The sequence below is a fragment of the Eublepharis macularius genome, chromosome 12 (genome assembly GCF_028583425.1).
Source record: "Eublepharis macularius isolate TG4126 chromosome 12, MPM_Emac_v1.0, whole genome shotgun sequence".
NCBI lineage: Eukaryota > Metazoa > Chordata > Lepidosauria > Squamata > Eublepharidae > Eublepharis > Eublepharis macularius.
In genome coordinates this window covers 50,570,413-50,585,961 of record NC_072801.1, presented here as the reverse complement: position 1 = coordinate 50,585,961, position 15,549 = coordinate 50,570,413, and the positions used below count along the sequence as shown (strand labels likewise).

General features: G+C 45.4%; 1 protein-coding gene across 1 annotated transcript; it reads right to left on the bottom strand.

Annotated features, from left to right (window-relative positions):
- Positions 1 to 4,740: 4,740 nt before the first annotated feature.
- Positions 4,741 to 7,743, bottom strand: LOC129339204 (olfactory receptor 1052-like). Its single transcript, XM_054993802.1, has 2 exons — positions 7,689 to 7,743; positions 4,741 to 5,699 (listed from the first exon to the last, which is right to left on the bottom strand). Exons 1-2 carry the CDS (start codon positions 7,741 to 7,743, stop codon positions 4,741 to 4,743), a joined length of 1,014 nt encoding a protein of 337 aa, XP_054849777.1.
- Between the last annotated feature and the right edge of the window lie 7,806 nt (positions 7,744 to 15,549).

Genomic DNA, 15,549 nt, shown 5'->3' with positions numbered 1-15,549 from the left:
TACATTCTCTGTGGTAGCTCCTTCTTTACGTAATGGCCTGCCTAAGGTCAGGAAAGCTCCCACTCCCCTGGCTTTCCACAAGCTATGCAAAACTGAATTATTCAGGAAGGCATTATACCCAGATTATAGGGCTGTGTCATAATAAGTAGCTCAGAGAGATACCTTGGTAAGGGACAGGGACTGTAGACTAGGCTATTGGGTACTGTCTGCTGATGTAGACATGCACCTACTAACAAGTTTTCCAAGTTGCTAAATATGCCATGAAAATTAGTTACACTTTATTTCAGAAAGATTTCATCTCTAGGCTTGACTTTATGCTTGTTTTTCAATTATTCTTCTACCATTCCCTATTGTACCTCTTTCGCTGAATATCCTTGAATGTTCTAGCTGTTGTTCATTATTTTTTGCTCAGTGAATGTCCTAGCTATTAATTATATTGTATTTTCACCTGCACTGTGTAATCCATCTTGGATCTCAGTGAGGAATCATAACAACAATAATAATAAGGGCCCTTGTGAAAAATCCTGAGCATGCTCAGGGGCACGTAGACTTCAAACCATTTGTTCAATTTGCTTGAAACCTGGGGGTTCTTTGGAGGACAGGCAGAAGACACTCCACTGCAAGTTTGGTGATATTAACAAACAAAGACTTTACCACCACCCCTGATATCCCCCATGGGGAATAATGAAAGTGCAATGATGGCTTGGGGGGAGGGCATTCTGCAACAATATCCTACCTCACTTTTTGAAAGGAAACAGACCACAAACCACAAGGAAGGAAGGCAATGCAGAGTTTTCAGTGGAATGGTTAAAAAGATTTTATTATGAGTCACTGTAAGTGTAGGGAAATGAAATGAATGCAGACTGGGCTTTGTTTCTTAAAATGCTGGTGGCTGGCTGAAGCTGACCTGCTGGCTGCTGCTTGATGGCCATTTTATGAATTAGTAAAGATAACTTAGTATGGCTACTCAGTGAATGACGTATTTTGAGGATCTGTAAAATTGTGCCCGTCTATTCAATCTGGTTGAAATTAAATGGTTCTTTAGATTAGAGGGAATACCGTGTTCTGTGTGATTTTGACGCCGTTAAAAACAGCTGCCCCAGAGCCTCCAGTTAGTCCTCCCTCCTCATATCTTTTGAAAAGAACAGCCACAAAAATCATGAGAATAGGAAAAACCTAAAAATTTTCAAGTCCAACCTGGCAATACACCACTGGAAAACTACCCAATTGCATTAAACATTTCATTCAACAGCACCAAATATGAAACCACAGTGAAAATTTTCTAGATGCATGCCCCTAGTAAGCACCTGAATGTGAACAGCTATGTGGATTTATTGGGGTGGTGTTTTTCGCAAAACCTGTGTTGCTGTAAGTATGAGCCTACTGGTTAGTTTATATGTTGTTTAATATGTCAGTCTTTGAATTGCTTTTGTTCTGTTTCAGCATTTCTTCAACTCTGTATTAGATTATTGCTAGTTTTAAAGCTTCGCAAATTTGCATTTATATACTTAATTACATTGTTTAGTTAAATGCGTTTGAAATTAACTGTACTGACACACTGTGTAATCTACCTTGAGTCTCAGTGAGAAAGGCAGACTGTAAATAATGTAACTAAATAAAAGAAATTACAAATAAAAATATATATGGAAAATATACCTGGAAAGGAGGAATTTAGGAAACATCTATTACTGATGAAGAGAACTGACGAAGAGAACTGTGGTTCTCAAATGCTTATGCTACACTAAAGTTGGTTAGTCTTAAAGATGCTACTGGACCTTTAACTATTTTGCAACTACAGACTAACACAGCTAACTCCTCTGTATCTATTACTAGAAATCTACCACTGGATCCCATCCAATTCTCCCTTCACATTGCAGACCCCTCATGTCATTCTTTAGGGTCCCCTCTTGCTGTTTCCAGGGGTTCCCTGTCTCTTAAGAACAGTACTTTGGCCTACAGCAAGATGAGGGAGATGAGAAATTCCCAACTTCGAATAACATAGAAATTTACATCACCTGCACAGTTTTTGTTTATGTTTATAATACACCCCAAAGGAACTTACAACTAATAGCAATATAAGTATTGTAATTGTATTTATATAAGATTGCAAACATCATTTGGGGCAGAATATATTACATTTTATACTTTTACAGTGTATAATTGTCAAATATTTTATTAGTATAGCTTTATAATTATATTAAAAATTTTCTTTAAGTAATTCACATACATTGATCCAGGTATTGTTACAAAAATATCATAAAATAGACAAGAATATTTTGGAGGCCCTATATGGAGTTCATTGTTGAAATGATATTTGAACTAAAAATTTCTTATCTCTTTTTCTCATTCAAAATGCTACACTAGTTCATTATCTGGGGAAAGCTGAAATCAGTATAATAATAATAACAACAACAACAACATTAGATTTATATACCGCCCTTCAGGATGACTTAACACCCACTCAGAGCAGTTTACAAAGTGTGTTATTATTATCTCCACAACAAAACACCCTGTGAGGTTGGTGGGGCTGAGAGCTCCAGATAACTGTGACTAGCCCAAGGTCACCCAGCTGGCTTTAAATGGAGGAGTGAGGAATCAAACCCGGTTCACCAGATTAGAGTCCTGCACTCATAACCACTACACCAAACCAAAGACTTGCATTCTATGCAAGTTTTGTGCCCTCTCAATAGTCTCTGCCACAAATAATGCTTCCTCCTGTGCTAATACTTCTTTTTGTACAAGTGATCATTGAAAACAATTGATCTTGCATTAATGGGGACACTGGCAAAATAGCACCAATTTTAAGAGAAATTCTCTTAATTCTTTCCCCAATTTCTTCCTTAAATTCAACAAACTGTTTCCTTTCCTCCTTTTAGGAATATGGAGTCTTTCAAATCAATTCCATTTTGATCAACAGAGAAATATGAAGAGAGGCACAAAAGGGAGGTTATATAAAATTTCAGAATGTCATTCTGCATATGCTCAGAGGCAGGCAATGTCTTCCCTTCCCTTCCTTCCTACTCTTCTGCAAAGTGCATCCTGTGGTGTGTAACATCAAACACAAACAAACAAAAAATGCTGCAAGGGTTGAAGTTACAAAAGGGGTGCATAGAAGTTTAACAGAAAACTACTAAGAGAAATCAAAGAGAAATGAAAGAGAATTCTTCTTTTGAACGAGATAATGAAAATAAGTGAAATAAATGGCTATTGCTACATCTAAAAAAGTGAATTTCAGAAAAGAAATTTCTCTTCCCATAATAACCTTTCACAAGGGGGAAATTTCAGGTGGGTACCCATGCTGGTCTGCAGTAGAACAGCAAGATTTGAGTCCAGTACCACTTAAAGACCAACAAGATGTTCAGGGTAAAAGCTTTTGAGAGTCTAGCAGGGCGATTCTAAGCACTAAAAGCTCACATTTTCAGATTCAAAACCTGATGAAGGAAGCTTAGCTTTCAAAAGCTTATGCACTGAAATTTTTGTGGGTCTTTAAGATACTACTGGATGTCCGGGGTCTGGGTCCCAGCCCCCAGACTTGGTAGGAGGGAACAGCAGGTCAACTGGGCGGACAGGCATACAGAGGGGGCAGCCAGCAGCCAGCAGGTCAACTGGTCGGCCGGCTGACAGCAGGTCAACTGGTCTGACTGGCTGGCAGAGGGGGCAGCTGGGGGACAGCAGGCCAACCCCTCCCATGGGCAAATGGGGCCAGAACCTGCCAGGGGCAAGGGGCAAAGGCCCAGGGCCTCAGGAGGCAGGGGGAGACAGAGAGAGGCCAGCGAGTCCCACTCCCCTAGGAAAAGAAAGGGGACTAAGCAAGGCGGAAGGGGGCAAGGGCAGAGAGATTGGGGGCCCAGCAGTCACCCACCCAAAGGCCTTACCTGAGGAGGAGAAGCAGCAGCAGCCCCAACAACCCAAAGCCACGCCCCAGCTAGAAAACAGTAGCCTGGCTCAGGAGTTGCCAAAAGCCAAGCCACTCCAGGTGGGGCTAGTGGAGGCACTCGGCATGAAGCCCTGGGCAACCAGCCAAGGAGCCGCAGCTGGACCCACCTTCAGCCATCAGCTCAGCCAGGGAGGCCGGGCTGCTAGCCAGGGAACTGCAGCTGGACAGGCCTTCAGCAATCAGCCAAGGCAGGGAGGCTGGGCAGCCAGGGAACAAGGCACAGCTGGTGCTGGTCAGTGGGGCCAGATCAGCTACCCCAGCTGCAACTGCTTGGTGCAGCCCAAGACCAGGCTGGAAGAGGGGTGGGACAGTAGAAGGAAGCCCTATAAAAGCTGGCTGGGAAGAGCCCTGAGGTGGTGGGTGTGAGTGAGGAGTGATGATGTGGAGTGAGAACGGTGCAATGCAAGAGTGGAGGTTTGGAGGAGAGTTCTGGAAGGAGGGGATGAAGAAGGACACAGGGGGCAAGCAGGCCAGGGTGAGCAGGCCAGCGAGTGGACTGAGAGGGAGTCTGGGTGAGGTATACCGCCCCTCCTTCCACAGAGCAGGGTCCTGCAGCATACCTGGCCCCCCTATGACGTCAGGAGCAGACCGCCCAGGGCCACACCCAGCGGCAGTGGCGGCAAGCCCTGACACTGGACTCGAATCATACAAGAGGAAGAGTAATCTGCAGCAGAGACTATCTAGCATTCATAGAACTTGTTCATAGGATCCAAGAAGGTTCAGAAGGTTCAATATTGAGCTGTATATCACAATCACTGGAACAGAGAGGGGATGGGAGATTGCTATCTAACACCTGTAAAATTTCATACATTGTCACTTTCTGATACCCTGGACACTATATTTAGCAAACCTCTCTTCACTTCTTCATTCCGAAGACTGTAAATGATGGGGTTTAACATGGGAGTCAAAATAAAGTAAACCACAGAGGGTGCCATCTCTTGATCTTGAGAGTCTTTTGAGGTGGGTTTCAAGTACCTGAAGAAAATAGTTGCATAATATAGAATGACAACAGTCATATGAGAAGAGCATGTGGAGAAAGCTTTACGTTTCCCTTCTGTGGAACTAATTTTTAAGACAGCGGAGATTATGCGAACATAGGACGCTAATGTTAGGAGTAGAGCTCCCATTCCTAAAAATGAGCCCAGGGTAAAAATCACCATATGGTTGGCAAAAGTGTTGCTGCAAGAGAGTTCAAACAGTTGTGGAGGCTCGCAACTGAAGTGATGAATTATGTTGGGGCCACAGAATTTTAAAGTTGTCAGCAGAAGGGTGTTTAGCAGAGCATAGAGGAAGCCAGTAAGCAAGGCACCACATATTAACTGAGAATAAAGCTGCTTACTCATCATCACTGCATAATGCAATGGATGGCAGATGGCTATGTACCGATCATAGGCCATCACGGAGAGGAGAAGACCTTCTCCCACCAAAAGGCACATACCAAAGAAGACCTGGGTAAAACAACCATGAATTGAAATACCCTTTTTCTCCCAAAAAAAGTTTTCAAGCATTTTAGGAACAGTAACCGAGGAAAAAGCAACATCAAGTGATGCTAAATAAGAAAGGAAGACGTACATGGGCGTGTGAAGATGAGGAGCTACTTTTATCACCACAATAATAGCCAGGTTGCCAAACAGGGTTATCAAATAGATTAATAGAAATACAATAAAGAGGAAGATCTGGAGCTTTGGATCACTGGAAAGTCCTAAGAGGATAAACTCTGTCACTATAGTTTGATTGTCTATGTATGTAGAAATACTTCTCCCTGGAAAAAGAAGGAATAAAGATAAATAGGAAATTAATCTGTGTTGTACTAGTATGATATTCTCAGACTTACATCTTGGTCCTGATAGGGACTATATACATGTGAAAATACCTTTAATGAACTCAAACCAGTAATTATTGATCAGGATATTTTACTGGATAATATTTCAGGATTATTAATTTAATTAAAGCATAATGCTAGAAATATTGGTTAACTACAGAAACATTAACATTTTGTTTTGCTATCTTCTGGGCATGGAACACGTGTCACTGGGTGGAGGGGAAGGGGAGGTAGTTGTGAATTTCCTGCATTGTGCAGAGGGTTGGAAAAGATGACCCTGGAGGTACCTTTCAACTCTACGATTCTATGATTTGGAAAGTAAATTAATATTGTAATTTTAGCAATCCAAAATGCTATGGTCATAGTAACTTTAAAAAATCAGCAGTGATTAAAGGATTACATATACATTGTCACATTGAAATATATACAAAAGGATCCCTATGAGGAAGGGAAACAGTAGTTTCTGCATTGTTTATTATTGTAATTGCTTGAAGTGTACACATAGTTCAGAAATGAAGTGAATCCTGAAATCTTTCAATTCACAAATAAACCAACACTGGTGCACATCTACTGGTTTGTATCCTTAGAATCTTTGACTCCTCAGCGATCTTGAGAGGGAGGGGGTCAAACCTCTTTCCTTACAGTTGAGTGTTTTCATACTGCTCTATTATCACACTAGATTGAAAAACCCTCCCCTAACCAGAATGTAAATGAACTGGATACCCATAATAAATGAACCAATGTTAACTGTTTTTCCCATTCATAGTCAGATACAGAATCATATGTACAAACAGGTGCTGCAAATCTGATTCTAGGGCCCTGTCAATAACTGCTGTATGACAGGGCTCTGTAAAAGAAGCAGACAGAACTGAAGGGTGGTAGATCCATTTACACCCACCCAATAGGTGACTGGAGTGATTCCAGTTTCTTTACACAGCACCAAATTTTCTTTTTTTCTCAAACTCACAATTGTATGCCATAGTCAAACATGGTAAGTCTGATGGGCAAACACATTCAACACAAAATCCTCACCCTATATATATTTCCAGATATCTGTAAATATACACAAGAACTGTATGTAAGAACTGTAATCTACTTGCCTCCTCCTTCTAGAAGCTCAAAGTGGCATACATAGCTTTCTCCTGTCACATTTTACCCTCACAACAACTCTGTGAGATAAATTAGACTGAAAGAGATTGACTGACCCAAGATCACTCAGTGAGCTTCATGGCTGAGTCAGGATTTGAACCTGATCACAGTCCAACCACCATACAAAACTGGCTCTTTCTTAATGTAACCTTAATAAGTATCAGCTGTACTCTTCTTTCAGACAACTACTAACTCTGGGCCAAGCTATACAAGATGATTGCTCCAACTGCTCAAACCCAACTGGAGATCAAAGGGCACAGAGCTGGAAAAGAGGCAACAATTCTTTCGCCATGCCATTTTATAGCTTAAAACACCTCTTGATGCAGCCTTCTGGTTTGTTAAGGACACTCTTGTCTCCTCTGACTGGGTTTTGCTCTCCTGGGTCTCATGTGAAGTCTTTCACCTGTTATCTGATTTTTTATTTTAGTTGGAGTTCTTTGCTTGTCAAACAGAGGCTCTGCCACTGATCCATGGCTCCAGTGGGGGGGGGGGGGAGGGAGAGACAGGTTTCCTTCATATCTTGTATTTTTTTTCGCTTTACCAGAGCTTAAAGAAGCAGTAAGGAAACACATTGTCAATAAAGGAAATGTCATAGTGGAAAGAGTTAAAACACCCTTTCCCAGCAACAGCCCCAGCCTGTTCCAGAGTGTCCCCTCCCTGCTTGTTTTAAAGACAAAACTGCATGGCTAAAATTCCTGTTGCAGAACTCGTTTACTTTGGCTCTCAGTTATTCTAATCCTAATTCACATCGCATCCATCACAATCTAAGAAACTGTTTACCTTTAGAAGCCACTTTCTGAGATTTGTGGTTTCTTTGCAACCAGGTGGTCATCATCTTTATTGCTTCTAAATCTGTAGTTTTCTTCAAGGTTTATACCTCATAGTGCCCCCAAATAGTAGTCTCATTTGTGTTCTTAACCTCACCACAAGTAATTACCAAGTACATTATAAAGAAAATGAAATTCATTCAGGATCACCTACAGACATCATTAAGATGCATTCAGTCCACTATATATCCTATCCTATCCCCATACTGTAAGAGTCTAAACAACTTAACTCAATACCTGGTGGGAAAATGCACAGGTCTTCTCCCTGCTCTTGGGAATTGCTGAGACAAAAATTTCAAAGGGACTATTTTCAGTTGCTGCCAAGCATGATTTATTTATTAGCAAATATTTATGTCCCATCATTCTGTACCAAGAGGAGTTTGCCCCCCCCCCATTCGGAATGAAGAGACAGACACAAGGCTTGGGTATAAATTTGGGACATTTATTGACCAACATTAAACTTAATAACAGCAAGGGTATAACTAGCGGTACTACAGGTCACGACAAGGGGTCAATTGGACCAACTCCTCGACCTGCTTGGGCGAGCACCCCCTGCCCCAGGTGCGAGCCATCCATGTGAATGGTTGTAACCCGGCCGGCCAGGCGAATGGTTCCCCCCTTAAAGCTCCATACACCCCAGCCGTGAAGCCCAAGGGAAGGACTTGTACAGGGGGTCCCACAGGCAGTCCGCCCTCTCAGCTGGCAGCCGTACAGCCCGCCAGCCAATCCCTGACAGACCCCTATTCCCCACCAATGGGGAGGTGCCACTGGGTGCTCACCGGCCCGCTCTGTCTACCCAAATATAACCTGCCAGGGACCTAGGTTACAGTTCCACCACTCCAAATACCACACCTACAAAACAGTACAAGGTAGGCGAAAAACACCTCTTCCCTGTGCCAATTTGGGAAAAGGAGAAAAAATTCCTACCTGGCCCTGGTAACCAGCAACCAGCTAATCCTGTACTGCCATAGGGAGTGGTGGGTGGGCCGAGCTTTCAAAGCTGACTGAGCCCTACAGAGGCGGAGACGCCCTTTACAGGGCCAGGCCCCACCTCCCAAAGCCTGGATGCCCAGGAATGTAAGGTTGGTCTCTCCATTCGTGCAGTGAGGCAAAAGTGGCACCCAGCCTAAGCATGTTTCACATGCAGCTGGGTGTGCCATCTTGCCCCCCCATTCGGAATGAAGAGACAGACACAAGGCTTGGGTATAAATCTGGGCCATTTATTGACCAACATTAAACTTAATAACGGCAAGGGTATAACTAGCGGTACTACAGGTCAAGAGAAGGGGTCAATTGGACCAACTCCTCGACCTGCTTGGGCGAGCACCCCCTGCCCCAGGTGCGAGCCATCCATGTGAATGGCTGTAACCCGGCCGGCCAGGCAAATGGTTCCCCCCTTAAAGCTCCATACACCCCAGCCATGAAGCCCGAGGGAAGGACTTGTACAGGGGGTCCCACAGGCAGTCTGCCCTCTCAGCTGGCAGCCGTACAGCCCGCCAGCCAATCCCTGACAGTCCCCTATTCCCCACCAATGGGGAGGTGCCACTGGGTGCTCACCGGCCCGCTCTGTCTACCCAAATCTAACCTGCCACAGCTAGGGCCAAGCCTCAGCTTAGGCCCTTGCACCCCACAGTTAGCCTAGTGCCAACCATCACCCTTGCCGTCAGTTACCACAGAATATTGTGTTGCCCTTCACCAATAGGTGAACACCGACACCTCTGTAGAGGTTGGCAACTTCGGCCCTAATGCCAGGAAAGGGCAAATAAATACCCCTCCTGCTCCCAAAGCCTTTTAAAGGGCCATTTTGGCCTTATACCATGACCCCTGATAACCTCTGTAGAGGTCAGCAAATTCAGCCTTTATGCAAGGGCTTGGCAAATAGATGCTCAGTCCCTCCCGACAGCTTTCTCTTGGGCTCTGTTGGCCATATGCCTAGCCCCAAACTAGTGGGTCTCAATCTTCCCGCCACACTGACGCAGAAGCATTGCAGACCAAGGTCATCACCACCCAGGTGAATGACCCTTCCCGCCACCATGACGGGGAAGCACAGTAGACCAAGGTCACTACCCTCCAGGTAATAACCAGAACGTAAGGCGGAGGCGCACCTCCCCTCAAGCCATCAGGCCACTACTTGCCTGGGCGCTGCAAGCCTGTGTGAGCCTGTAAGGAAAGGGCCATGCCCTGTGAGACAAGGTCAACACCACGCGGCGAATGACCAACATGTGAGGCGGAGGTCTGCACCTCCCCTCCAGCCATCAGGCCACTACTTGCCTGGGCGCTGCAAGCCTGTGTGAGCCTGTAAGGAAAGGGCCATGCCCTGCGAGACAAGGTCAACACCACGCAGCGAATGACCAACATGTGAGGCGGAGGTTCGCACCTCCCCTCCAGCCATCAGGCCACTACTTGCCTGGGCGCTGCAAGCCTGTGTGAGCTTGTAAGGAAAGGACCATGCCCTGTGAGACTAGGTCAACACCACGTGGCGAATGACCAAAATGTGAGGCAGAGGATTGCACGCAGAGGCCTTGTCACTACCCGATTGGCATCCTCTTGGCCTGATGAGCCACCCAGAAAATCATGCTGTGTCCACATTTGAGGCTTCAACACCTCCTGCAGTGAATCACAGCATCTAAAAAGAAAAAGAAACAATTAGACACAACTCTTTAGAGTGTCAGCAGGGGTGCACGTATGCCCAATACACTGCCTACTATCACCGACCCACTCTTTGGTCCCAGATAGCCCAGTGCAGTTGCACTGCTAGGACTCATCACAAGGGCCCACCTGAACAATTGTGCCCCCACTGTCACTGATCCATCTTGGACCACCTAATATGAAGGGTCACTGAATCAGTCTCAAACTTCAGGTCCTGTGCCCTCAGTGCACACCCAGACAGATCTGTGAGGGATTGGGCCACCAGCTCACTCCTCTCAGAGTTCCGCAGAAGGCCATCAGTGACGTTACATGAAATAGTGCAGACTCAAATCCTGATAGGCACACCTTTTTCCAAACAGAGCCTAAGCCCAGGCTGCAAGTCTGTGTGAGCGTGTAAGGAAAGGTCCAGACACTATGAACCAAGGTCATACCACCCAGGTGAATAAACTGAATGTGAAATGGAGACCGCTCCACCCTCCAGCTCACAAGGCCACCCAGCCTATGCATGCAAGGGCCATGCCTCACAGCCCAGGTTATTACTGCACATGTGAATAACAATATGTGAGGCAGAGGACGGCTCCTCCCCTCAAGCACACTGGGCCACCCAGCCTATACATGCACGTCTATGGGGCCTGTAATAGAAGGGCTGTGCCCTTGGAAATTTCAACTAATTACCCCCTGGTGAATGACCAGGAGTGAGGGAAAGATCCTCATGTCCCATCAAACAGAAATAACAGCTGGCCATCATGTTCCTTGTGGCTAAGTGCAGTGTCAACTAGACCCTTCCTTAAGGGCTTGGGTCATCACTGTGCAAATTCTCAAGAATCTAACTTTCACACCAACCATTAACATCATGTAGCCCCAGAAAATGCCCAGGCCAACATCAAACGGGGAGGTTTACTGGTGAACCTAAAGGCGCATAAGCTGCCTGATGGCTGCTACTGGATACAAGGCGAGCCCCTTAATTTCAACCCCACCCCCATAACTGTGGGATATATCCACTAGCCATAACTCCTACAGACCAACCTATGCCCCAGCCTAGAGACCTCCATCTACTTAGACATAGGTGCACCGTGTGCTGGGGGCTATAATATCTGGTTGACCAACAACCACAGCCATCCCTGAAGGCCTAGCTCAGAGGAAATCTGAGGGCAAGCTGCCCTGTTGCATCTGCAATTGAGACTGGGTGTTGCTTTGAAACATAAATGCCAGGACCAGTCTCCGGAACCCATCTCAAAATCCTATATGATTTGGATGAAAGGGTTAGGTATGGGCATCACTGCCTAATTGTCCACATGAAGTGTGCTGAGGGGTTATCTAGTTCCCTCCCCCACACCAACTGCCAGGAGGATTGGAAAATTCCAAGCATATACGGTGTATAGTAAGTCCCCCATTCTGACTGGTAAATGGGCCACTGCTCAGCCCACCAGCGCCCCTGAACTAAACTCAGAGCTGTTAAGCCCCAAGGCAGCAGAAACTCCAAGGAAACTCCACCTCTAGGTATCAACACCCTGGAGACAAGGCTCAAAGCCCAGCCAGCTGCTGAAGCTCCCATAAAGGAGGCCGGCTGGCAGCTGCCTGGTCCATGTACAGTAAACCACCTTAAACCTAATTCACTGTCTCTCTCCTCAGGTCTACCTCATCCTTCTCCTCCACTTCCTGAAGAGAAGGGTTAACCCCCAAACTGCTGCTCCCTTTATGACTGTCCCTTTATAACTGAATCAAGAAATAACTCAAGACGCCACTATAAAACTCAAAGGCAATACCCAAGAGGATACAACCCAGGAGTCTAAACATGGGTGCCTGGAGACTGTTGCCTGACCCCAGGAGCCCCTCCAGTGGACTTACCTATCTGCCAGTCAGGTTCACTGTCACCCTCACATGACTAGGTTACAGCAGCCTAGGCCAGTTCTGCTACCAACGTCAATTGTGCTAAGGCTACAAAACTGAGCAGGGGTAGGGGTTTACAAGCTACCACCCTGAGCATATAAACCCTTGCTAAGCCAATAGCAATAATATGTGAAGCAATCTGCCTTTCAGATGACTGCAAGCCACCCCCTACCCCAGCCTCAGCCAGGCCTTCACAGCTGTAGCTGTAAGTACTTTCTCCAATACAGTGAAAACGTTGGGGAGGAGGGGGGCTAGATAAACTAGAGGCCTGCAGGGACTGAGCCTAACCATGTTTCAGCCCTCCTGACTGATGGACACTGATAGCCCAGTATTTCCTTACTCCCTGTGGCCACTTCATCATCCTCAAAGGTTAACTGTGCAGGTAGGGCTGCTTTGCAGGATACATATTCAGTGGCTGTTTGCCCTTAGCAGGGCTGCTAGCCTTTTTATTTTTTAAATTTATAGTGGCATGATGGAAATGTACAGTAACGCAATGTACTGCAGTAACACATACCCCCAAAATGGAAGCCCAAACACTGTGTAAACTGCAGAGGCCTCTATAAAATGGCTGCCAGTGCTAGGCTAAGCAGGCCACAGGATGACACACTCAAAATGGCCTCCCTAGCAAAGCAGAAGTTGTAAAAGCCTCACCAAAATGGCCTCCACTGCCAGTAAGCAGGAGGCAAATCAGACCATATAAAACCCACACTCAAAATGGCCACTGCTGGAGCTGTGCATATTGTAGATGCCTTCACAATAAGGCTGTACTGCCAGGAGGCCAAGAAGGCCACTGATGCCACACTCAAAATGGCTGCATCCAATTGAATAAACTGCCAAGCCTTTTCACAAAATGCACCCCTGCTGCCTGAAGGCCTTAAGCCAAGCTATTGCTGCTAGAAATACTCCCTCCCAAGTAAGTATAAACGGGGGGGGGGGGGGGAGGAAAAAAGCCTAGACAGAGAGGAGGCCTACCAGCATCCACCCTGCTAAGCCAGGAGCAGTAATGTAATCCACCCTCAGATGGCTGCAATTCACTCCTGCGGCCTACAGCAAAGCCTCTTGCTGTTTCTGCTGAAAGTACACCCTCCCAACAAAATAAGGGGAAGAAGAGCCTAATTAGGCTAGAGGCCTGCAAGGACTGGATATAACCCTGCTTTAGCCCTCCTGACTGATAACCAACAGTCCCCAAGTGTAAATAAGAAGAGGATGATAATAATAATAATAATAATAATAATAATAATAATAATAATAATAATAATAAAAACTCTGCCAAACCACTGAGCCTGGTGCTGGGCCCTGGCTCTCCTCCTGTTGTTTGAAGATATCAAGCAGGGGACTATCACAGCTTTCCCCAAGAAGGTAGCTATAGCCACCTAGCCCTGAGGGCCTGCAGTAAAACAGGCCTCAGAGGAGCTCGGCTGAGAGAGCTTGATATATGCTCTGCTCAGGCCGAGCTTTCAAAGCTGACTGAGCCCTATAGAGGCGGAGCCGCCCTTTACAGGGCCAGGCCCCACCTCCCAAAGCCTGGATGCCCAGGAATGTAAGGTTGGTCTCTCCATCCGTGCAGTGAGGCAAAAGTGGCACCCAGCCTAAGCATGTTTCACATGCAGCTGGGTGTGCCATCTTAATAAGGATCAAGTGTGTATATCAAAATGGGAGTCCATATTATATTTGAAAAAGCCTCATAATAGAAATGTGGGAAAGAAAATATTGGAACTATTGAGAGCCAGTGTGGTGTAGTGGTTGGAGTGTCAGACTTAGAGCCAAGCCACAAGTGACGAATGACACTTGCCTGGCAAGTGAACAGACTCAAGGCCAAGCCACACATGACGAATGACACTTGAACAGCAAGTGTATTTCTCCCTGTTCACTTGCCCTCCACTCAATCCACTTGCTGTTCAAGTGTCATGACGAATGGCACTTGAACAGCAAGTGTATTTGGGCCAAGCTACACATGACGAATGACACTTGAACAGCAAGTGTATTTCTCCCTGTTCACTTGCCCTCCACTCAATCCACTTGCCGTTCAAGTGTCATTCGTCATGTGTAGCTTGGCCCTTTCTCCCTGTTCACTTGCCCTCCACTCAATCCACTTGCTGTTCAAGTGTCATTCGTCATGTGTAGCTTGGCCCTCACATGTATTCCTCCCTGTTCACTTGCCCTCCACTTGCCCTCCACTTGATCACGTAGTGATCACGTAGTGATCAAGTGGAGCGCAAGTGGACGGCAAGTGAACAGGGAGGAATACACGTGAGTCTGTTCACTTGCCGTTCAAGTGTCATTCCTCACTTGTGGCTTGGCTCTAAGGGCCAAGATACACATGACGAATGACACTTGAACGGCAAGTGGATTGAGTGGAGGGCAAGTGAACAGGGAGAAATACACTTGCTGTTCAAGTGTCATTCGTCATGTGCAGCTTGGCCCTAAGATATGGGAGACCCAGGTTAGAATTCCTGCTGAGCCATGGAAGTTTCTTAGGTGACCGTGAGCCAGTCACACACTCTCATCTTAGCCTACCTCACAGGGTTGTTGTGAGGATAAAATGAAGGGGAGGAGAATGAAATAAGCTGCTTTGGGTCCCCATTAGGGAGAAAGGTGGAGTATAAATTAAATTTAAAAATTATATATTTCTCTCATAAGTGTACTGCTAATTATTTCCCTTTAGTTTATGAACTTGGAGGTTAAGGTTGAAATCCTGCTTCTTTGTCTTATTGATTGATGGGTTTATTGTTGTAACCATAGGCCATAATATCTCCACATAAACAATACTTTTGTAAAGTATGCCATTGAGGAGTAAAGGCAACATGCCACAACATGATCTCATCAGATCTTGGAAACTAAGATCTTGGTAATTGGATGGGGGACCATCAAGGAAGATTCTGCAGAAGAAGACAACAGGAAACCAACTCTGCTTCTACTTTCCTTGAAATCCCCTTGCTAGGGTTGCCATAAGCCCATTGCAACTTGACAGCACATATATGTGTAACGTAGGCCATTATATTATTGAGGCCACATAGGCAGCTTATGGCTAAAATGATATTTGAATTGTGAAATGTCCATCCACAGTGCTACATTAGATCATTATTTTAGAAAAATAGAAAAATATAATATTCTTAATAGGAAAAATATAATATTCTTTTGTGTATAAGTTTAGACTCTCAAGTTGCGGAAAAACAATCAAAGGTTTACTATGTGAACTTAGCAGGAAACATTCACATCCAAAGTGGCGTACAAATCTTGATGCCTCTCACTCACATAACATTATGTATTTGTTT

Excerpts from the sequence above, each read along its gene's own strand:
- LOC129339204 (XM_054993802.1), bottom strand. The coding sequence starts at position 7,743 with ATGATGACCACCTGGTTGCAAAGAAACCACAAATCTCAGAAAGTGGCT. Across the intron at positions 5,700-7,688 it reads TCAGAAAGTGGCTTCTAAAG|GGAGAAGTATTTCTACATAC; the intron begins GTAAACAGTTTC and ends TTCTTTTTCCAG.